Genomic DNA, 23,767 nt, shown 5'->3' on the forward strand with positions numbered 1-23,767 from the left:
ATCAAGAGAAGGTTAAGATTTGTCTTTGATAGTAGAAAGTATGAGAATATACAGAGACTATCCCCAGAGGAGGAAGAGTAGATAAAACAGGAAGCCAGCCACCAAGTCAACTTTCACCTCTAAACCCAGTTGGGACAGAATATTTTGTGGTTTTGTTTTAAAACTCTTAAATTAATATTCCTTTTTATTCCTTTTTGGGTTACATGTTTCTAACATATTTTACTTTAATTTGTTCCTTCCCACATTGTTTTTAGAATTTACTACTTTAATACTTTCTTAGTTTCTTCTATTCTCTGCTAGGATTGTGGTTATATATTCGTTTATTCAACTCTAATAGTGTTAATCGTGACTTTTGTCCTTATTCTTTGCCAAAATTCCCAGTTTACTTTTACTTAGTCTTTTTTTTTAATAAATCAATTTTTGTCTTTTGTACATTAATTCCTTTGTGTATTTATATATACAGAAAAGCTTGGATTGCCAGTAACTTGTTCTGTGAGTGTTCTGCAAGATTAGCAAACATTTCTTATAAATTTTAACTTGACAAGCTAATTATGTCTTGCAATACAAGTAGTACATGACACCAAAAATCACATGATCACAAGTGAGCCAATGGTTCTTGAAATTCGCTTTTATATACAAGTGCTTTGGATTACAAGCATGTTTCCAGAACAAATTATGCTCGCAAACCAAGGTTTTACTGTATATATTTGTCTTTATATTTTCCTTCTTTCATAAAGATTATTCTGATTTTCTTTAGCTAAATTCTAAAACTATCTGGTTAAATGTTTTATTTTTAGCTATTATTAATTTTTTTAATCAAGGAAAAAAATAACCTCAAATCATAGTCTTACTTGGATTCAACATATTTATTTATGGTTATCAATATTACTTGATACTGATATTAATATTTTAAATTTACTTTGGTACTGTTAATAGCTTAACATTGTGTCAGAAAATCAGTATGAAATAATTTCATTTCTATTTCTTGAGACTTAATGTGTAGCCTACCATGTGGTCATTTTCACTAAATGCTATGGTCTGAGTGTTTGTTTCTCCCTCAGAATGAATATGTTAAAATCTTAACTCTCAAAGATGATAGTATCAGGAAGTGGGCCTTTGGGAAGTGATTACGTCACGAGCATGGAGATTATGGAATTAGTGCTTTTAAAGAAAGATCCTACAGAGATTCCTCGCCCCTTCTACCATGCGAGGACACAGTGAGATGGCACTAACTATGAACCAGCAAGAAAATCCTCACCAGATCACAACCATGCTGACACCTTAATCTTGGACTTTCCAGACTCAGAACTGTGAGAAATAAACTTCTATTGTTTACAATCTACACAGTCTGTTGTATGCTGTTGTAATGGCCCTAATGGACAAAGATATGATAAAATGTTTAGTGATGATGTATATATTAATCATTGCAAAGCCCAACACATACATCTGTTCAAGCATAGTAATACTGTTGTTCAATTCACATATAGTGTTGATTTTGTTGATTGGTCAAGTATAGATTTATCAAATTCTTCTCACTTTGATCATATGTCAATCTTTACTGGTAGTATGGCAATAATCACTTTACAAAATTGTAAGCAATCATGTATGTTTTTAGCCTTATATTTTCTTAATAAAGTAAACCTTTTATCGTTATCAAGTAACTTTCTTTAACTTAATACTTTGTTGCCTTAAAGTTCCTTTAAAATCTGATGTCAATATAGCTATATGAGCTTTTTTGATTTTTTTAGCATACTTCCTGCACCATCTGCACTGTCCTTACACGTCAATTTTTCTTTTATCTCTTATCTCATAATGTGCATATGGCTAGATTTTCATTATTCAGGCTGACAGTTCTCTTTTTTGTTTTTCATTGAGTTACATTAGTCCATCCTCAGTTAGTTATTGTGAACATATTTTTTTTAATTTCTATTTATTTTATTATTTTTTAATATGTGAGTATAGCTGACACACATTATTACACTAAGTTTCAGCTTAGTTATTTTACAAGTTTATACATTATGCTATGTTTACTATAAATATAGCTACTGTAAATATAGTCCCATTACATTGCTATTCCAGTATCACTGACTGTATCCCTTCTGCTCTGTATTTTATCCCTGTGACTCGCTCATTCTATAACTGGAAGCCCGTATCTCCCTCTCCGCTTCATGTATTTTGCCCAACCCTCCACCCTCCACCTCTCTGGCTATTATCAGTCTGTTCTCTATATTTATAGTATGATTCTGCATTTTGTTTGTTCATTTTTTTTTAGATTCCACGTATGAGTGAACACATATAGTATATTTGTTTTTCACAGTCTGACTTATTTCACTTAGCATAATACCCTCTAGGTCCATCCATGTTGTCTCAAATGACATGATATCATGCTTTCTTATGGCTGTGTAATATTACATTGTGTATCACATTTACCTTATCCATTCCTATCAATGGGCACTTAGGTTGCTTCCATGCCTTTGTTATTGTAAAAAATGCTGCAATAAACATAGGAGTATATCTTTTTGAGTTAGTGTTTTCATATTTCCTGGGGAAATATCCAATAGTGGAATTATTGGATCATATGATATGTCTATTTTTTAATTTTTTGAGGAATCTACATAATATTTTCTAAGATATCACCTTAGAATGGCTAAAATCAAGAAAGCAAGAAACAATGAGTATTGAAGAGGATGGGGAGAAAAAGGAACTCTTGTGCACTGTAGAAAACAGTATGAAAGTTCCTCAAAAAATAAATGTATTCAGTTTTATCCTATCATTTTGTTTAAACTTGTTTCTATTTATTTGGGATTTTCCATCCTTATTATTTGTATTTCTTATTTATTTTTTCTCCCAGTGTATTTATTTGTAAGTTTTTCATTGCCTTTTATTTTTTAATAGACAGACACAATATTGAAAGATAAGTTCTTGTAACATTAATAAGCATACATAATATATGTATGGATAATTAGTTATTATTCCCATTCCAAAATAATACAAAACATCTTAAAATATTGCAAACAAATCATCCCTTTCCCTGTTTACGTATTATGTACAGTACTTAAACACTCATATCACTGTTTTTGTCTTGTGTTTTCACTCTTTTAAACATTTCAATCTTTTTTTTTTCAAAAAATTTTTTCCTTAACGTTTTAATTTATTTTTGAGAGACAGAGAGAGACAGAGTGTGAGTGGGGGAGGGGCAGACAGAGAGGGAGACACAGAAATCGAAGCAGGCTCTGAGTTGTCATCACAGAGCTGGATGACTTGGGGCTCAAACTCAGAGACCATGAGATCATGACCTGAGCTGAAGTCAGACGCTTAACCGAGTGAGCCAACCAGGTGCCCCTAAACATTTCAATCTTAAACTAAGAGGATATCCTAATTATTACTGAAAGTTAGTATTTTAATATATCATATATTTACCAAACTGCGTGCTCACTATCATATCAAACTTACTGATCAGTTAATTTTCCTTATTCCTGAAGCAAACAGTTTCAGTTCTATTTCAGTTTATCTTGGTGATAATATCTGTTTCTGTGTCTCTGACACAATAAATAATGCTCTGGTTTCAAAATTATTTTTCCCTGATCATATTATAATATTAGAATATATTTTATTTCCACTAAGCCCTTTAATAATGTTTCTCTTTCATTTGGTGTCCATTATTGCTATTGAGAAAATTGCTGCTGTTCTCATAGTAATTCATCTGCCATTTTAAGATTCTTCTTTGATATTTATTTTTTTCCATTTAGTTTCATTGTCCTTTCTAAATCTGAAGGCTTACTATATTTTATTTTATAAATTATAAAATAAAAATAATATGCAGTGTATATGTGTACACATATATATAAAATATTCTTTATTATAGTATAGTAAATGCTCAGTTATTGTCACTCATTTTGACCTAAATACTGTTTCCTCTTTTTTTTTCTTTTTTTCACTCCCGTTTTGAAAAATATTACCTCCTTTCTGGAACCTCCTTCTTTAATTTATGCTTTCTACTGTTAATGGATAAATAACGTCTGGTATATTAAGATGCATTTGATTTCATTATTATTGGTAATTGTTTCCATAAAGTTACCATAAACACTGAATTTCTGAATAATAACCTATTGTTCCTAGGGGAAATACATACTTCAATTCCTAAGGGCCTCTGGTCAAAAGGTTTTCATCAACTAATCAATACTTAAATTTATTTCATGTGTGTTTCTGTTCAAAGACACTTTACTTAATATATATTATTCATTAATTAACATTGAACTCATGGCCAAAGTGTACTACAACTCATGGCTAAATGAAGCTTACCATTGGGCACATCACAGCATTCTTACAAGGGCATTTCAACACTATGCTTAGGAGTCATTTTAAGTGGAAAATTGCCCACAAAACCACAAAAATGCAAAACACATGGTACTCAATAGACCATGGAAAGAAGACTTGTTTACAGTATAAAAGCTGAAACAAGAAGGCAGAGTCTCTTCAAGTTCAATCTTTGCTAGAAATATATATGTTGGGTGACGAATTTTTCACCACTCTGTGCATGTCCCTGAATGACCACAAAAGCACCATGAGCATTGATTTTTTGGTTCTAAATGAATTTGGTGAACTTTCAAATGCAGAATCGACAATGATAATTAACTATAATCAATGTCCCTACAGCAAAAAAAGAATCACACTACAGCTATGTTTAAATGAAATGATCTTATGATTATAATGTACAGCAAAGTAGCCAGATACAAATAATGGAACTATATATTTCCACTTATGTCATACTCAAAATCAGTCAATACTTATTTATGGTGGCAGAAATACACATAATGATTATCTTTGAATAATGGCCAAAAGGAGTAATAAAGTATTATTATTTTAGTAACAAGATCATAAGGAGGACTCATTTGGATGGGGCCCAATTTTCTAACCTATAAAAACGTAAATGTTAGATTCTTGTCTGAAAAATCTCCACAATCATGATATATCATAATATTATTTTTAATAATTCAGTATTATATAGTATCTTTTACATTCTCATATTTCATTGTAATTATAGGCACTATGAAAAATAATATAATTTATGTGACTTTTACCATTGCATTAACATTTCATTATCAATATTTTCTATTAATTTAAAATTTTACATTGCTGTCTGAAGATAGTGATTATATGAAGATAAGTGATGTTAGTTTTTCTCACTTTTGAGGATCTAGTAGGTAATACATATTTAGTCAGTGTAGGTTTATAGTTGGAAGACTGAATTTAAAGACCAGTTTGATTATTTCTGAAACATACTTCTAATTTTAACCTGCTAGCTTTAATTTTTTTTAACATTTATTTATTTGAGAGAGACAGAACGTGAGCCAGGGAGGGACAGAAAAAGAGGGAGATACAGAATCCGAAGCAGGCTCCAGGCTCCAAGCTGTCAGCACAGAGCCCGATGTGGGGCTCGAACTCACAAGCTTTGAGATCATGACCTGAGCTGAGGCTGGAGGCTTAACGGACTGAGCCACCCAGGTGCCCCCATTAACCTGCTAGATTTAGAATGTAAATAATCCCATACTGAATGCCTATAATTTGATGGCCTCTGTTACAGCTGAAATCAAGATAAAATGAACCTGCTCAAAATCCAGCAGTCTCAAAGACAGAAGCATAAGTGGTGAAATATACAGAAAGATATATATTCTCATAATAGGTACTGAACCATTAGATTGGTTATATATATGAGAATCATGTAACTCTGGAGGCCTTAGATAGGTTTTCTACCAGAACAGTTATGCATCCTTTTTCTCATGATTATACCAGTCATTATCTTATTAGAAATTAAACCATTATACTAATTGTCCACTGTAAATTTGTAACCCTAACCAGAGTTTTTCAATAGAAACACTTTTCATTCTTTTACTTGTAATACCAAAAATATCTCATAGTAGGCAGTCAATATGTACAGCATGAATGGATGGATGGATGATGGGTGGGTGGGTGATTAGATAAATTCATGTGAAGCTGTTCAGGATTCTTAGAACGAAAAGCCCTAACTTTGGACTTATTACCACTTTTTGTGGTTCTAGTCAGGAATCATTAGAGGGACTAATAGCTACTTCAATATTCAATTTCAAACCAATATCGATGCAAAAAAAAGTCTTTAAATATAAGGAATGGTTAGGTTACAGTGTCTCTCAGAAACTTTGATAATGAACAGGTATAAAGCACTTCTATATGCCAAGATCTGCTATAAATGCTTTATATGCATTAATTGAGTTAATTCTTTTTTTTATTTTTTTAATTTTTAATGTTTATTTATTTCTGAGAGACAGAAAGACAGAGCACGACCAGGGAGGGCCAGAGAGAGAGGGAGACACAGAATCCAAAGCAGGCCCCAGGTTCTGAGCTGTCAGCACAGAGCCCGACGCTGGGCTTGAATTCACAAACTGTGATATCATGACATTAGCCAGCCACCCAGGCTGCCCTGGGTGAGTTGAGTTAATTCTAAATATAACTTTATGAGATATGTATAATTATTAATCCGTTATTAGATATACCTAATAAAACTGTTTTAAGTTTGTTTCCTCTGAGCTGTCAAGCAATAGATCATGAGTCAAGGGCCCTGTCACTGGAACCAAACTACCCAGAAGCAAATCCACTACAACCCGTTTGCTGTTGTGCAGTGGAGTACAAACAGATTGCCTAGGTTAAACAACTTTGGATGGAGCAGAGCATGAAACGTTTGGGGACTCAAACCAGAATGTTTTTTTTGTAACCATGATCATGATAATTTTTATTAGGATTTTTTTCTCTGTCATTGACCTATCCACCTATTGACTTGTTTTACTACTATACTAAAACCTACTACACTACTATTATTTAATAAAGTCTACTATTATTTTGGCTTTTGTTAAGAATAAAATAAAGAGATAATAGTGTTTCTGGAATAGTAACTAGGAATACCTTAATTAGCCTCTAATTTGAATTCTTCTTGCTCTAAACAGAATAAGCAATTCTTAGGTTCATTTTTGTGGAACTAGTCATGTTAGTATTATGATGTGTTTATGGAATCAAATTTCTGAAAATAAGAAAAATTAATTATTTTCTAAATTCATTAAGTTCAAGCAGCAGAATGAGAGGAGACTTTGCAGAAAATGCATACAGTTCCCAGTTATCCAATTAATGAAACAAGTTACCAAAGACAATCAAATGGCAATGTACAAGTTACCTGGTGAAGAATTACATAAAAGGACATTTTTTTTTTTAAAGATCACCTTAAAAAGCAGGGATCATGCATACCTGAACAACTTTTTGGGACTGCACATCAACGATAAGGACTCTGTCCAAAGTTGGCTGTGCAACATAAATGAACTTGTCTTTGACATTAACAGCTGAGGCCCACACACACCTCTGAATTTCATCTCCTTCAGCTTTGGGACATACTTCATCCTATAATTTAGAAAATAGTGCAAAAATGAATATTTTAAATTATAACATGGGTATGACATATTAGGAGCAAAATTAATGTTTGATGCTTTACTACTTTCAACATCAAATGTTAAATATAAACATACACAGAGAGATAAAGTTGTTAAATAAAACAATACATAGTGCACATTTAAGCTCATTAAATGTATAAATAAATCAATGTGAATAACCCTCTAATATAAATTTCATCAAGCCCTTAATTACTTATTTCTAATAGGACATTGGCCTTTCATTTGTTACTACCTAATTCATAACTCAGTAACTTCAGATATAGATAATAAATTCAATGTTTTCTCTCAAGTCTCCCACTCCTAAGCTTCTTTACCAGACATTAAATGCCACACCAAAGTATAGTTAGAGGTTATCACAGCATCTGTGGCTGCCCCCATGGCATCTCCATGGTCTTTTCAAAAGCCTCCAAATCCACTGGAAATGATTCCATAGCACTGTGGAATGAGAAGGTCAATATGTGGTCTGCTGTTTTTGTTCTTTAGAGAACTTCAGATCTGATTGCGGGAGGATCTGGCAGTTCCACTAGATTTTAAGATCTAGTTTTTAAGATTTTAAGATTCAGTCCAGAAGCTTTAGGATTCAGTCCAGAAGTTTCCAGGTATGGCCAAATCACCAAGAATATATAATGAGAGTGATTTTAAAAAATAAAATAAAAAGTAAAAACAAACAAACAAAACCAATACAGGTTGTTCCAGGCTTGCAGAACATAACCTAAAAAAAAAAAAATCCTATATATGCTTCTGGTAGTTCTGGAGGTATGAAATTAACTTCATTATATAGAATGTACCGCAGTCATTCTAAAATGATTACCAGTGGGTTCATCCTGAATCATGTCCATGATACCCTTAAGTGGGCATCACAAACCTGAAGGCAGAAATCTGTCCTCAGCACATGCCCACTATAGTTTCATTCATCAAATGAATTTGAATAGAAACATTATTTTCTATGCCAAACATGTTTCTTCAGAAGCATATTAAATATCTTTGACAGGAACCTATTTTGTGAGAATCAAGCACTATATAAAGTAAGTACTTGAGAAGCATGAAGATGTGGGAAGAAAGTGGGATCTAAGATTGATGAAAGGCTCTGAATTTGGGAAATTGTTTACAAATTCTTTGCTGTTGTGTAAAAGCTACCAAGAAAATCTGCCAGAATAATGGGAAGTGTGAGTGACCTGACACATCACTGTTAGCGGAACAACTGCTGAACCAGGAGCAATTTCCACCCTTTTGTTTTCTACAGAACTATTCAACAGTAAAATAAACTGCTCTGCTGGGAATTATTTCCTATTTGTATGCTGTCCCCATAAGATGTCCCTGACCAGCCTCGCAATCATTTTTACAAAGCCATTAAAAGTTTCCTGACAGCCACCCTGAGTTTTCCTTGCTTCACTTTATGCCATTATTTCTGATGAGAGTCTATTAGGTCCCATTTTGCAACGACACTCTTATTTTTTCAGATCACATAGATTAATATTTATTTCTGGGGATAGGAATTTTAGAGGAATTTTTTTTTCACATGCCTTAGGCATTTAATGAGGTAAAAGAAAACCTCAAAAAAAAAAAACAAAGATGCAAAATAAAATTAAGATAATACATACGGATTAGGGAAATTGTCAGGAATTATACTGAGAAGTTTAATTAAATCACTTTTTATAGAAATGTATACCACCATTTAGAGTAAAAGGAATTAATAAGATATTAGAACTAATAAGGATGAGCATCAATAATAAAAAGACAATTCATAATCCATAATTAGAACTTATCTATTTCCCTTTGGGTCATTTTGACATTTAATAATACACAATTCCTGTCTATGCATTATTCTCTTCCAAAACTTTAAAGGCAAACAAGACATGTTTCTAGCGATGATGAAAGTTTGGATTTAACAATTAAAACAGTGCTGATGATACCTGGCTTCTAAACATAAGTAGGTCAAATAGATGGATATATGCATTTGTTTTCTATATTTTGCCATTTTTATTTATTGTATTGACTCTCTATTAAAAACACATTTTCCTCAAATTTCTAAATTCCCACCCCTCCTTCCTCTTCTTCCTCATACACCCCCTCTCAACATGCCTTCCATTATTTATGGCAAGGACAAATGTTATTTGTCATAAGCACCTCCATTTTCCTTGCATCCAACTCAGCAAGTGTCTGTCATTATCCCCTCCTCTCATCCTTCTCTCCAATCATAGATTTGTCCACCTGCCTTTTGCCTTCAGAAAGATCTGCCCTATATTTCATTTGAAATTTTAGCTATGTCTCTAAGTATTCAAGCATGAACATTCTCTGTAATTTAAGAAGCAAAGAATAAGAAAACATTAATTGGATTTCATCATTTTTCCCTTCCAATCATCCATCCAATTCTCTTCAGACCCTGAACAAGCTGTCTCGAAATTTACTTCCATTTCTTGATCTTTCAATATAAATTGTTCATACTTCAGACAGGTTTTCATCATCCTAGCTCTTTAAAAAGAGGAAAGATCACCAGTGGCCTCAGAATTTCCAATCATTATTCTTTACTTTTTATTGGGAAGCATTTATTGAGTTCATATTATGTGAGAGATATTGTACAAAACTATGTTTGGAAAGAAAATCATGAATAGAAGAGAACACCTGCTCTCAGATTGCTCATAAATTCTGATGCATTTGGCTATTCAGACACTGATTCTTCCTAAAATGTTCTTTCATTCAAGTAAGGCGAAGATCGGCAAAAAAATTTTTTCAGGAGTAGATTCCTTAATGCCCCTTACCCATTTAGCCCATCCTCACTCTCACAGCTCCTCCAGCAACCCACTGTTTGTTCGCTATATTTAAGTCTCTTATGCTTTGTCCCTCTCCCTGTTTTTATATTATTTTTCTTCCCTTCCCTATGTTCATCTGTTTTGTATCTTAAATTTCTCATATGAGTGAAGTCATATGGTATTTGTTTTTGACTAATTTCGCTTAGCATAATACCCTCTAGTTCCATCCATGTATTTGCAAATGGCAAGAGTTCATTCTTTTTGATTGCTGAGTAATACTCTATTGTTTGTATATATACCACATATTCTTTATCTACTTATCTGTCGATGAATGTTTGGAGTCTTTCCATACTTTGGCTACTGTTGATAGTACTGCTATAAACATTGGGGTGCATATGCCTCTTCAAAATAGCACACCCATATCCCTTGGATAAACACCTGGTAGTGCAATTGCTGAGTCACAGAGTACTTCTATTTTTAATTTTTTGAGGAATCTCCATACTGTTTTTCAGAGTGGCTGCAACAGTTTGCATTCCCATCAGCAGCGCAAAAGAGATCCTCTTTCTCCGCATCCTCACCAACATCTGTTAATTGTAGCCATTCTGACAGGTATGAAGTGATATTGTGGTTTTGATTTGTATTTCTCTGATGATGAATGATGTTGAGCATTTTTTCATGTGTCGGTTGGCCATCTGGATGTCTCCTTTGGAGAAGTGTATATTCATGTCTTTGCCCATTTCTTGACTGGATTATTTGTTTTTTGGGTGTTGAGTTTGATAAGTTCTTTATAGATTTTGCATACTAACCCTTTATCTGATTTGTCATTTGCAAATATCTTCTCCCATTCTGTCAGTTGCCTTTTAGTTTTGCTGATTGTTTCCTTCACTGTGCAGAAGCTTTTTATTTTGATGAGGTCCCAATAGTTCATTTTTCTTTTGTTTCCCTTGCCTCCAGAAATGTGTTGAGTCAGAAGTTGCTGCGGCCAAGGTCAAAGAGGTTTTTGCCTGCTTTCTCCTCAAGGATTTTGATGGCTTCCTGTTTTACATTTAGGTATTTCATCGATTTTGAGTTTATTTTTGTGTATGGTATAAGAAAGTGATCCAGGTTCATTTTTTTCTACGTGTTGCTGTCCAGTTTTCCCAGCACCATTTGCCGAAGAGACTGTCTTTATTCCAATGGATATTCTTTCCTGCTTTGTCACAGATTAGTTGGGCATACATTTGTGGGTCCATTTCTGGGTTCTCTATTCTGTTCCATTAATCTGAGTGTCTGTTTCTATGCCAGTACTATACTGTCTTGATGATTACAGCTTTGTAATACCGCTTGAAATCCGGGATTGTGATGCTCCAGCTTTGGTTTTCTTTTTCAAGATTGTTTTGTCTATTCAGGGTCTTTTCTGGTTCCATACAAATTTTAAGATTGTTTGTTCTAGCTCTGTGAAGAATGCTGGTGTTATTTTGATAGGGACTGCCCAAATTCATACCATTTCCTACTCTGGTGTGTGGCCCAACAGCTAAGAACATTTTTTTTTGCATTTTTCATTGGTTGACAATAAAAGAAGAATACTATTTTGTGACATGTAAACATTATATGAGATTCAAATTTGCATAAAGGTTTATTAGAACACAGCCACGTCCATTTATTTAAATATTGTCTATGACTGCTTTCATGCAATAGCAGACAAAAAGATCTTGTGGACTGGAAAGCCTAAGATATTTACTATCTGAACCTCTGTAGAATAAAATGTTGTTGATCTCATTCTTGGGTATAACCCTATCTTAGTTATTATTTAAATCCTATTAAGTTCTGTCTATAGTGACTTCTTTATCTTATGCTCCTTAATTATGATTTCAGAAAAGGTAAGCCTCAGACCTTGGTTTTCTGCTTTATTTCCTTTACATTAAATTCTTCTCAGAGTGCATTCATTCTTATTGCTTTATTGTAATTATGGTCAGATGACACAAAGAAATTAATCTGTGGCCTTGCCAACCACCAGGACTTCTATTATCAGTCTTTTACAGAAAAAAAAATCTGTTAAATGAACAACTTGAAATACCGCCACAATAATAAAAAAATGTGTACTATATTAAAGGTGATTCAAAACTAAATAGAAAGTAAAAAGGGTGAAATACACATACATGAACACACTTAGGTAAATTACAGATAGATGATAAGATAGGGAGATATATGATAGAGAAGGAGAAATACACAGATGGTATACAAAGATAAACATTTTCCATCTAGAGATAGATAATAAGGTTTGTTTTATATTTGGAAACTTTAAAAAACTAAGTAATTTTATAAAATAAAGACTATTGAGTAGCAAAACAACAGAGTAAAATTAACAATAATAATCATGTGTAGGCCCGCATACAAATGTGAGTATAGTTGATATGTAAAATATCTTGTTTAAAAGTAGACAATAATCTAAGGAATGTCAGGCCTAGGAGCAAAGGAAACAAAACACAAAAGGCAAGCTAATTAAATACAAATAGGTTAGAATTATCTGAGATATACAGAAAAGTAAATATCTGATCTTTTGCATAATTTGGATTATAAAGGCGTCATGTAATATACAGAGCTGTGAATAAAAATAAACTGGCATTATATTATATTATAATAAAATATTATTAAAAAGGCAGAAATAAGCATGTAACATATAAGGTGATCTAAGATGGATATACCAAATTTAGGCATTGGATTCACCCAAGGGTGGTATACAGACACTCTTAGGTAAGTACTGAACTACTAGAATTTTATATTAAGTCAAAGAATGAGAGAAAGAGAATTTGACGTTTTGATCAACATGTAGCATTTAAGTTTGAAAATTTATAGATATATTGCAGACCTGGTTCTCTTGCTGATGTGGTCACTAGTTATTAAAAATAAATTGATTTTAGTAGTTCTGCATTGTTTAATTTTTCTGCTTCTCTACCAGTCGTGTTCCTAAAACTGGCAAGAGAGTTGCCTCCCCTGGCAGTAATTAAAAATTGTGGGGAGTTGAGGGACCTTGCAAATAGAAAAAAAAAAAATGAAAGAAAGAAATTTATAAAATCTTACTGAAAATGTGTAACTGTAATCTTCATTTACCTGCAATAAACAGTCTGTTCCCTAGCTAGAATATTCTCACCAAAACTTCATAAACACCAATGATTTTCCATAGCTACTAAAAAGCACACCATACCTTGCATTAATCAAATTCTTTTCAATCTACATTTGGCAGTCATATTTCTAATATTTCCAGTGAACTTATCCCTAACTACTATGGGTCTTACTGATTTCCTTCTTGTCTCAACTTCCATAGCTTTTATATTTTGTATCACATAGTTTGGCATATAACCATGTACTATCATCTTAATTAAAATGTTAGCCTTTGCTATTCCTATATTTTTACATTTTCCAAACATAATAGCAAAGATACAATATTTCTTCAGTAAATATATGTTTAAAATATATTTGGAATCTTTTGCAGCAATTTGGCATTGCCATAATAGCCATGTGCTCATATGACTATTAGACTTATCTCTTTAAACAGAATTTAGACCAGTCTGCGTGTGTCAAAGTTGCCTGGGGGATTTCTTGGGATGAAAAATACCTACTGGTTAAAAAAAAAAAAGAAAAAAGAAAAATTGAGCAAAAATCAAAGTGATTCTTTCCCCCCACAAATAGTTTAAGAAGCATTGATTTGAGCTTTTTTTTTAAATCCCTACTGTCATCATCTGAGTCAACTGAGATATATAGAAAAGTGAATAATAAAATACTTGAAAAAATAGTGTTCACTTTATCAATAGACTGTAAATAATTATTTCCAATGAGGATTTGTTCAGTTTATCATGAATCAAGACAAATGAAACAAAGGTTCTTTTGTACTGTTTAGGTTGGGATTCCTAGGATAGTTTTCATAACATGAAAATATCTATAATCAAGGTTAAGCTTTTTTTTAATACACTGAATATAATGTATTCTGTTGATCTTGCTTAGTGATATTAAAAAAAGAGATCTTACAAAAATGTATTAATTTAAATTAATATCAATGGTTATCTCCCTGTTGGACCTCTTTTTAAAAAGAAAGGCCATGAAGTTTAAGTACTTTTATCAATTTTTAATTGAAATCACTATTTATAACCTGAGCAATACAACTTTTTCTATAATTATGTATATTCAATTTATCTAATTCTATTTGCCATTTCATTTATTAAAGTGTCATAAACAGTCTAGCTCATACTAGTCAAAGCACAGGTAGTCAGAGAAATGTAGGAGGTCATTTGCCTTAATTTGGCCTTAGAAAACTGTCATATAGCATGATTTTGATTAAAAGTACAAAGACCACATTACAAAAATTTCCATCCTTTCTTTTAATATAAAAAGGATGTATTTATGTTTTTTAGTGTTACAATAAAAATGGAGCTGATAACATTACAGTTATAAATTGAGAATCAGTATCTCTTTAGAGACAGTGAATTAGAGAGGTTTTGACTTTGAGGTCAACAGACCTAGAGGTAATACACTCATATTAACTGTGTAAATATTCTTCTTGGCCCTTGTTTATCTCAGTGGTATAACAATATTATGTATCACATAGGATTATTATGTACATTAAATAAAATAATGCTTGAAAAGGTTAAGTGATCCATAATGTTACCTGCTATTTTCATATAGAAAATTTCCCATGGGTTATATTTCATGAAACTAAAATAGTCTACATATTTTGCATACAATTTTTTTTCACTTTTTCATAGTGTTTTGGAGAGAAGTCACTGTGAATATTTAAGAATTTCAGAGAGTTACTTTAAGTATGGAATAGTTGATGCATAGATAGAATTATTCAAGAGATTTTTTTCCCTTTATCATTTGGAAGTTCTGTGACATTGAGCAAATCACTTCACCTGTCACATTTCATCTGTAGGTTGAAGACATGAAATTAAAATCTTGTCAACTGTTTTCAAAAAAGAAAAAAAATCCAAAGTTTTCTGAATTATTTCTATTCTGCTTAAATGGAAAATATTTTACCCAGTTTATAAACATATTGCATTAGGTAAGAATCACTAATCAAAAAAAAATTTTTTTTAAGTATTAAACCTCAAATGCCTTCATAAGAGAAGAAAACTGTAGACCTTTTGTAAATGTAGGACTAGATGGTTTGTGTCTTGCTTCTCTTGGTTCTTGTAAAAGAACTGAAATCCTGGCTAGGGCTTGGTCCAGATGCCAGTAGGCACTGAGAATCCCAGGGGCAGGAACTTAATGTCTGTTGGGAAAGGCATAAATTTGAATAATGGGAGACCAAATTAAATATAAAAACTGAAGGTTTAAAGTTAGCTTGAAGAACCAGTAAATAGAGTTTGGCAAAAAAGTTGAATCAAAAGCTGATATCAAGCACTAAAGAAATTGAACAATTATGATCAATATCAGAAAGTATAAATTATATGGGCCAATATGTTTTATGGTGGATAGTTTGATTAAATAGTTGTGGGGATAGTTGAAATTAAATTATTAGTTATGTTGAATTTTGTTCCCTAGCATAATGAAGTTTTGATTTGTATAGGAGCAATAATAGTTTTTCCTGACTTTGTTTTACAATGCACAATTAGTAAATGGTGAGCTAGAGGGAAAAAAATAAGATTAACAATTTTTTTTTCCTTACCAGATAACACATGAAGTTAAGTGACCAGAAAGAGAATAGAGGAGAGGAGAGGAGAGGAGAGGAGAGGAGGGAAGAGGGAGGAAAGGAAAAGAAAAACAAGAGAAGAAAAAACAAGAAAAGAAAGAAAGAATGAATGAAAGCAACCAAGCTGGGCTATAGTGTGTAAACTTTTCTTTAAAATAATGAAAAACTCATTATAACAGTGACATCATTATGAACACTAATGAATATCATGGGGAATGGGGCTTACTTCTTTCAAATACATTTTATAATTTCCTTTCTTTTAATTTTTTTGTTAAAAAAAAGTTTCAATGTTTGTATTTTATTTCTGAGAGTGAGACAGAATGTGAGTGGGGGAGGAGCAGAGAGAGAGGGAGACACAGAATCTAAAGCGGGCTACAGCTGTCAGTACAGAGCCTGACACAGGGCTTGAACCCACAAACTGAGATCATGACCTGAACTGAAGTCAGACACTTAACCAAGTGAGCCACCCAGACACCTCTGTACTTGAGTTTCTTTAAGTGGAAATAGAGAGTACTTGTTCAAATGGTCCTTTCCAACTACTGATTAGTAGATTCATTATTAAAAAGATGAATAAAACATTTGTTTAAATGCCAAATATACACATTTCCATTCTACAATTTTACAATTTTTCTGACAGCTGGATATCTAGTATTTTTCTTTCTTTCTTTCTTTTTAATTTAGAAAAAAGGGAGGCTTCTTTATAATGTACACTTTTACATTTTGGCTTGAGAGCATAGATCTGTCTCCTTATAGCTTTCCATCATTTGATTTAGTTTTTCCATTTTGAAGCAATATATTCTCTCCTAAACTTTACATAAAAGTCCTTCCAATGTTAAAGAAAATTTGTTAATGTCCCTTTAAAACACAGCTCCCAAAACTAAACTTACATTTTTTTAACGTCAGTACAAATTAAGGAGTTCATTTCCTTTGCCTTCCTGATTATCCACTTCACAGGTATTATTTATTTCAAAATCTATAAATGCTTTAAGTAATATGATAGGAGCATGAAGAAGTGCAATCTGTCAAAATAAAATTGCTGGTTTTTAGAAGACATTGTAAATGCATCAGTTTGGATTATTTACCTTAATGCTTTGAAATTCTTCTATTAAAATGGAGTACATTAAGTTATTTCTTATCGTTAAAGTCCACAGGATATAGATGAATCGAAGTTAAACTTTTAAGGAAAGAGCTAAACAATTTAAATGAGATGGGATATCAAAAACAATCTAAGGTTCTAAGGTGTCCTTTCCTTCTTTAAATGTTCATCTCTCTCTCTTTTCTTTTTTTTAGTAGTGACACATGAAATTTGATAATGCCCATTTTTCAATTTTTTGTTTCAAAACATTAGTTTAGGATCAAGATGGGTTTTAGTGATTATCTTTTTTATTTTTTTATTTTTTTTATTTTTTTTATTTTTGGGACAGAGAGAGACAGAGCATGAATGGGGGAGGGGCAGAGAGAGAGGGAGACACAGAATCGGAAACAGGCTCCAGGCTCCGAGCCATCAGCCCAGAGCCTGACGCGGGGCTCGAACTCACGGACCGCGAGATCGTGACCTGGCTGAAGTCGGACGCTTAACCGACTGCACCACCCAGGCGCCCCAGTGATTATCTTTTTTAAATATACATATGTAATCTGTCCTTGTGAATACCTTACTTTGCCTTGGTAACTATTTTTAAAAATGTTGACAAAGGAGTCCCTGGGTGGCTCAGTTGGTTAAGCATCTGACTTTGGCTCAAGTCATGATCTCAAAGCTTGTGAGTTTGAGCCCTGCATTGAGCTCTGTGCTGACAGCCTGGAGCCTGCTTCAGATTCTGTGTCTCCCTCTCTCCCTGCCCCTCCCCTGCTTGTTCTCTGTCTCTCTCTTTATTTCAAAAATAAATAAAAACATTAAAAATTTTTTTTAAATGTTGACATAAAAGTATAAATTGAAAAAGAAAGCATAAATAGAGCTAATTTATACTTGTTGGACTATCTACACTTGTTTCAATAGAGTGTAATATAATTTAGGAATTGAACTTTTTTTGCAGCACATAATCTCACAATGCAGATGGCGACATGTCATTTTGATCGAGTCCTTCCATCTTTCCATATTGTCTAGCACAGAAGTGCCTTATGTGGAAGACAGGCGTGATCATTTTTGCAAGACTACTATTTACTGAAGCAAATTATTCTGAAGGGTGATAGATATATCTTCAAAAATTATAAAGCTATTTATAGGATAACTATATGCATTTCTATTTTTCAACTTTACTGTAATGCACACATAACTTGTCCCACATCAGGATGCCTACATTGAATACCATTACATTTTACCTTTTAGGTCAACAGTCTTTAAAAATTTTTTTAGCACGTGTTATATTATTTACTGTTTAAATATTATTGCAAATGACTTTACATTCTGTTTCTTATAGGTATGCAGTGAAATGATATTGGTCAAATAATTTATGCACTTATGTATTTTGCTTTGTTTATATCAGTTAAAGAAAAACCATGAAAATAGGCCCATTTTTAAGTTATATTTTGTAAACCTTTAGAAATAAATGTTATGTTAAAATAATTTATCTCTGCACCAACCTTCTTTATAAGGGGATACAAACCAAAGGTACATTTTCTTTATATTTCCTACAAAACTATATTTTGTCTTGTCTCCTTTTTACTACTGAATTACATAAGAGTTCTGCCACACTCTCCAGTTCAAAAAATTCTTGGGTGATAACATGAAAACAGTATTGAGTGAGAATTCACCAAAACTGCTTCTGTAACTTAGTTCTATGTGAATCCTTCAAAATGTATACAGAATGGGGCGACTGGGTAGTTTAGTCGGTTGAGCGTCTGTTTTTGTCTCGGGTCATGATCTTGAAGTTCTTGGGTTCCAGCCGCATGTCAGGCTCTGTGCTGACAGCTCAGAGCCTGGAGGCTGCTTCTGATTCTGTGTCTCCCTTTCTCTCTGCCCCTCCCCCATGTGTGATCTGTCTCCCTCTCTCTCTCAAATATAAACGTTTAAAAATATTTCAGTGTGTACAGATCACCTAATCCGATATGCTATTATTTTATTACATTTCTAATTTTTTTAAATAATTTCAACAGGGAGCAATCAGCAGTAAAGTAAATGTTTACGAAATTATATTAGTAGATAACTATATGCTGCAAATTATACATTAAAGAGTTCCTTTTTTTTTAATTGAAGTCAATGGATACACAGTGTTACTCTAGCATCAGGTGGACAATGCCCTGACTCGAAACGTCCATACTCTCTGCTGTGCTCACCACAAGCGGATCTACTATCTGTGACCACACAATGCTATTCTGATACCATTGACTATATTCCCTCTGCTGCCTCTTTTACCCATGACTTACTCATTAAAAGTTACTATTTTTCAATGAAAATGGTACTAGTGTATAGGTTTTTAAATATACTAAGCTCGTTTTCTTCTGCTCTTATCATAGGAGTACGTTTTTCATCTTAAAATAGAAATGAGATAGGAGCGACTGCTGTGGTCTTTTTCAGGATGGAAGGAAGTACACGTAAGATGGAGTCCGTAAACGGATCCAGTTCTTGAAACGAGAAACCCTTTGGCGGTGATTTCGGGCAACTCAGACTGCCAGTAGTTAAGCCCCTCCATAGTGGCTCGTGTTCCATTTTCTTTAGCACTTCAGAGATGAGATTTAAAAAGGGAATGGAATGATTGCCATGCTGTTTGGCAAGCCCTAGGTGCGCTTTGGGTTTGTCTTTAATTTACTGAGCAATCTGTAACATGTTGTCTAAAACTGCTTTAATAAAATCGTGAAGAGACATTACTAAATTATAAAGAAAAAAGGAGTTTTAATAGGCAATAAATTAGTGGCTTAAATAGTTAAGAGATAAACAATAGTTTTGAGCTTTAAGTTTTGTCTTCTTTTAATTCTTATTATATAGTTGTATCTCCAATTTCCATGTAGGAAGCATATAAAATCATTATATGATAAGTATATAAAGAAATGCATACTGGTTCTCTAAATGCTTTCAGCAATATTTTTAATTCTTCACAATTCAAACACTTAATAAAATAAAATTGAGGACATTAATTTACTGTATTGTTTTTCCTCCTACACCACCTCTCAAATTATTCAAACTGAGATTTATGACCTATCTGAAATATGAAAATGATATTAGAGGAAATGACTAGCCTTTGGTATTAAGTTGCAACTTTGACAACTAGGTTTGAAGTATAAAATGTAAACAATAAAATATCAAGCAAGAGCTTGGGATATTAAAGTTACATAGAAATTTTAGGAAATTTCAAGAAAAATAAGAACTAAGATTTAAACAAACCATTAAAATTTTAAATCTAATCCACAAAAGCTTTAAAATAATTACATAATTTTCAACATATTCAGAAAGAGAAATGTTAGGAATTGTGTGAGCAGAATTGTCCTCATTCATAAAGAAACACCAACAGGAAATATCTAATTCATAATTCAAGAGATACTGCACACTCCTTAAAGTGAGTAAATGAAATTGATTCCATGCAGTGGGACTGGGAATAGGGAAGCATGAAGAAAAAAAAAAAAAGACTACTTTTTCTCTAAGCTTTTTTTGCATCATTTTATTTTACCATGCAAATCATTCCTTTGGGAAAATAAAAATAAAAATAAAAATAAAGAATAGGTACCTTTCTTGTGAATAAAACTAAATCTTAGGCCAGAACTATAGTTTAAAATCTGTAAAAGACATACTTATGTGACTTCATAAATCTCAAGTAGAAAGGTTTCATGTTTAAAGACATTTGTATTAATAATTTTTAAATAGTTTAAGTGTTTATTAATTTTGAGAAAGAGGGAGAGAGCACACATGTGGGGGATACAGAGAGAGAAAGAGAGAGAGAGAGAGAGAGGAAATCCCAAGCAGGCTCCATGCCCAGTGCAGAGTCCAACAAAGGACTCCATCTCACAACCATGAGATCGTGACCTGAGCCAATATCAAGAGTCGGACGCTTAACCAACTGAGCCACCCAGGAACTCCTGAATAATTTCTTGCAAAACTCTTCAATTTTATCCTTAGGAAATTTCCATCGAGAAAATTAAATTGCTATGAACTCATTTCTTTCTGAAGTGCATAGAATGTACTTTATATTATAATGAGTTCTTATTTCTCCTGAATAAAATGTTCCATAATGATGGCAAATGATTGTCTAAGATACATGTATCATTTCGGTCATATTTATCCAGGTAACTTGGCTGGTTCTCATTAGTAATTCTTGAAGGAGACTTAATCTGCTTTCTTAGATAAAGTCACCTGCTATTCAACTCCACTAAAATGTTATTGCACAATTTACATGTTTCCCACTGTTGTTCTCCCAATGTTAGGCTTACATACTTACAGTCTAATAGAAGCACAATACAAGATTTTTTAAAATAATGTGATTTTTGGGGCGCCTGGGTGGCTTGGTTGGTTAAGCGTCCGACTTCGGCTCAGGTCATGATCTCACGGTCCGTGAGTTCGAGCCCCGCGTCGGGCTCTGTGCTGACAGCTCAGAGCCTGGAGCCTGCTTCTGATTCTGTGTCTCCCTCTCTCTCTGACCCTCCCCCATTCATGCTCTGTCTCTCTCTGTCTCAAAAAAATAAATAAACATTAAAAAAAATTTTTTTAAATAAAAAAAATAATGTGATTTTTTTTGGACAATTAGAAGGCCTCTTTAAGTCTAGCGTTTCAAAGATTTCATATATTTACTTCTTTTAACATCTACAGAGGAATCTACTAAGAAATAGGGGTAGTTTGTATTACTTTCTATAAGACGCTCTTTGCAGGACATCACTGCAACCACAAAGGGAGAAAAACTTAAATCTTCAGCATTCTAGAACTCTTTTCACTATAAGCCATGTTTGAATGGAGGCCCATTGAGAAAAGAATAAATGGAGAAACATTTCTTTCTGAAGTCTACAGTGCCCTTGAATTCAAAAGGATGCTCAATGGCTTCGTGGGGAAATGAATGATCTGCATCATATAAAGGAGCTGATGATTTAACAAATATTTTTTGTGGACAGAGTTTGGAGAAGTAGTAATTGGATTAGAACCAGAAAGAAACGCTGAAAAGGGAAATTTGGAGGTGTAACTAATGGAACGGATAAATGCCCTGAAGGCAGCAGTGCTTGAGGCCAGAGACAACACCAATGGAGAAAGAAATGTGCACCTGCTGTGTTTCCCTATTTCTAATTTCAGCATCAGTTTCTTAATATCTAAATATTCTGAATGCTATAGACAATCTGTTCCTATATACCAATACCATTTCAATAGAGTACTAATAGTATTTATTCGTAAAAGTAAAGTAATTTTCATAGATGGGAATTTCAGACCTAGAAAACAGGCATTTTAGAGGTGATACATATCAGACTTCTTGTAGAAAGTATGTTCCTCTGCAGTTCAGCACCATTTTAATTATCATTAAACCCAGTAATTAAACCTTCGTGTCTCAAAATATAAGACCCATGCAGGATAAAATATATGTGATCTTCATTTGAGCTCTTCTAGGGTCGATGAAAGAATAAGTAACACCATGGTATGTGTGAGGAACCGCGGCTAGATCTATAATAAGCAAACACAAAAGTAATGGAATTTAAAAGGTATTAAGGAGTACAGATGACAAAATAGTTGAAAACCATAAGAGTGAAAAGGTTGGTAATCTTGGAAAATCCTGTCATCCTTGAGCCTGTAATTTACACATTTTTCCAACCCATTTCAGTTTGCATTCTGAATTCATAAGTCTGGGTTAGAATTCTATTTGCTTGAAGTTCATACTGTAGGGGACAAGATGAAATCATGTGTACAACTAGGATAAATATAGCAAAAATCATCTAGTAAGGCTATGTAACAAAAAAGAAAGAGAATGAAAGTAAAGCCATGTTGCATGAATCCTGACCAGCTCATTATCAAAAGCTGAAACCTGATGTAATCTGACATTGCACCAAAATTGAATTTTTATTTAAAGCAAGAAAATGGCATCTTCTGAGAGATTTGATGGAAAATTCTATATTCGCAATATTTCAGTTTTCATCTTAATGTTACTAGTTAATGAGTTATATTGGAAATTGTGCTTCCATTCTCTTAATACCAACAATGACTTGATAAATGTTATATTTATGTTTAATCCTTTCATGGAAGAAAAAAAAAAAACTCCAAAAGACTCATTACTCTCACTCAAGAGATTTATCTTCTAAATTCCCAAAGAACCAGCTTTTTTTCTGTAGTAGAACTCCAAACTATCTTCTACAATTTATCTGCACAGTATATTTTGACTACGTGATCCTGAATTAATAGACACATGAGGTTATATGTACCCTGAAATAATTCATTGATAAATTATTCTATGAAACATTTTTTTCACAAACACATTGAAAGAACACTGTTTTCTGGGAACTGAACAATATTAAGGTGAGGAAGAAATTAGATGTATACATGTTTAGACTTAAAGAATGCATAAAAGAATGAATAGCCCAACTGTCTAAACAATGGAATTTTTATGAAATTCATTTAACAAATGTTGCTTGATTACCTGCCATGGGTAAAACACTGTACTAATATTGGGTATACAAACACGGATTTAATAAGTCCCTTGACTAAGAGATAGTAAGATGTGATGGTTAATTTTGTATGTTAACTGGGTTATTACTAGACTATGGCACCTAGCTGTTTGGGCAACACCAGTCTATTTGTTGCTATAAAGTTGTTTAAAGGTGATTAACATTCATAATCGTTCTTTAAGGAAAACAGATCACCTCCCATAATGTGAGTGGTCCTCGTGCAATCAATTGAAGGCCTTAAGATTTAAGAATGAGTTTTCCATAGAAGAAGGAATTCCGCCGCAAGCCTTCCCCATGGAAATCTGCTTGAGTTTCTAGTC

The 23,767-nt window shown here is 33.0% G+C and overlaps 1 protein-coding gene across 3 annotated transcripts in view; it reads right to left on the reverse strand.

The window, feature by feature from the left end:
• The window catches only part of FSTL5 (follistatin like 5), a 722,149-nt gene that overhangs the window by 67,639 nt on the left and 630,743 nt on the right, over window positions 1-23,767 (reverse strand). For all 3 annotated transcript variants that reach the window (XM_049631268.1, XM_049631267.1, XM_049631266.1), the window contains one exon: window positions 7,273-7,422. In XM_049631268.1, coding sequence (XP_049487225.1) covers window positions 7,273-7,422 — 150 coding nt within the window. The remainder of the gene's footprint in view (window positions 1-7,272; window positions 7,423-23,767) is intronic.

Source organism: Panthera uncia, chromosome B1 (genome assembly GCF_023721935.1).
Source record: "Panthera uncia isolate 11264 chromosome B1, Puncia_PCG_1.0, whole genome shotgun sequence".
NCBI lineage: Eukaryota > Metazoa > Chordata > Mammalia > Carnivora > Felidae > Panthera > Panthera uncia.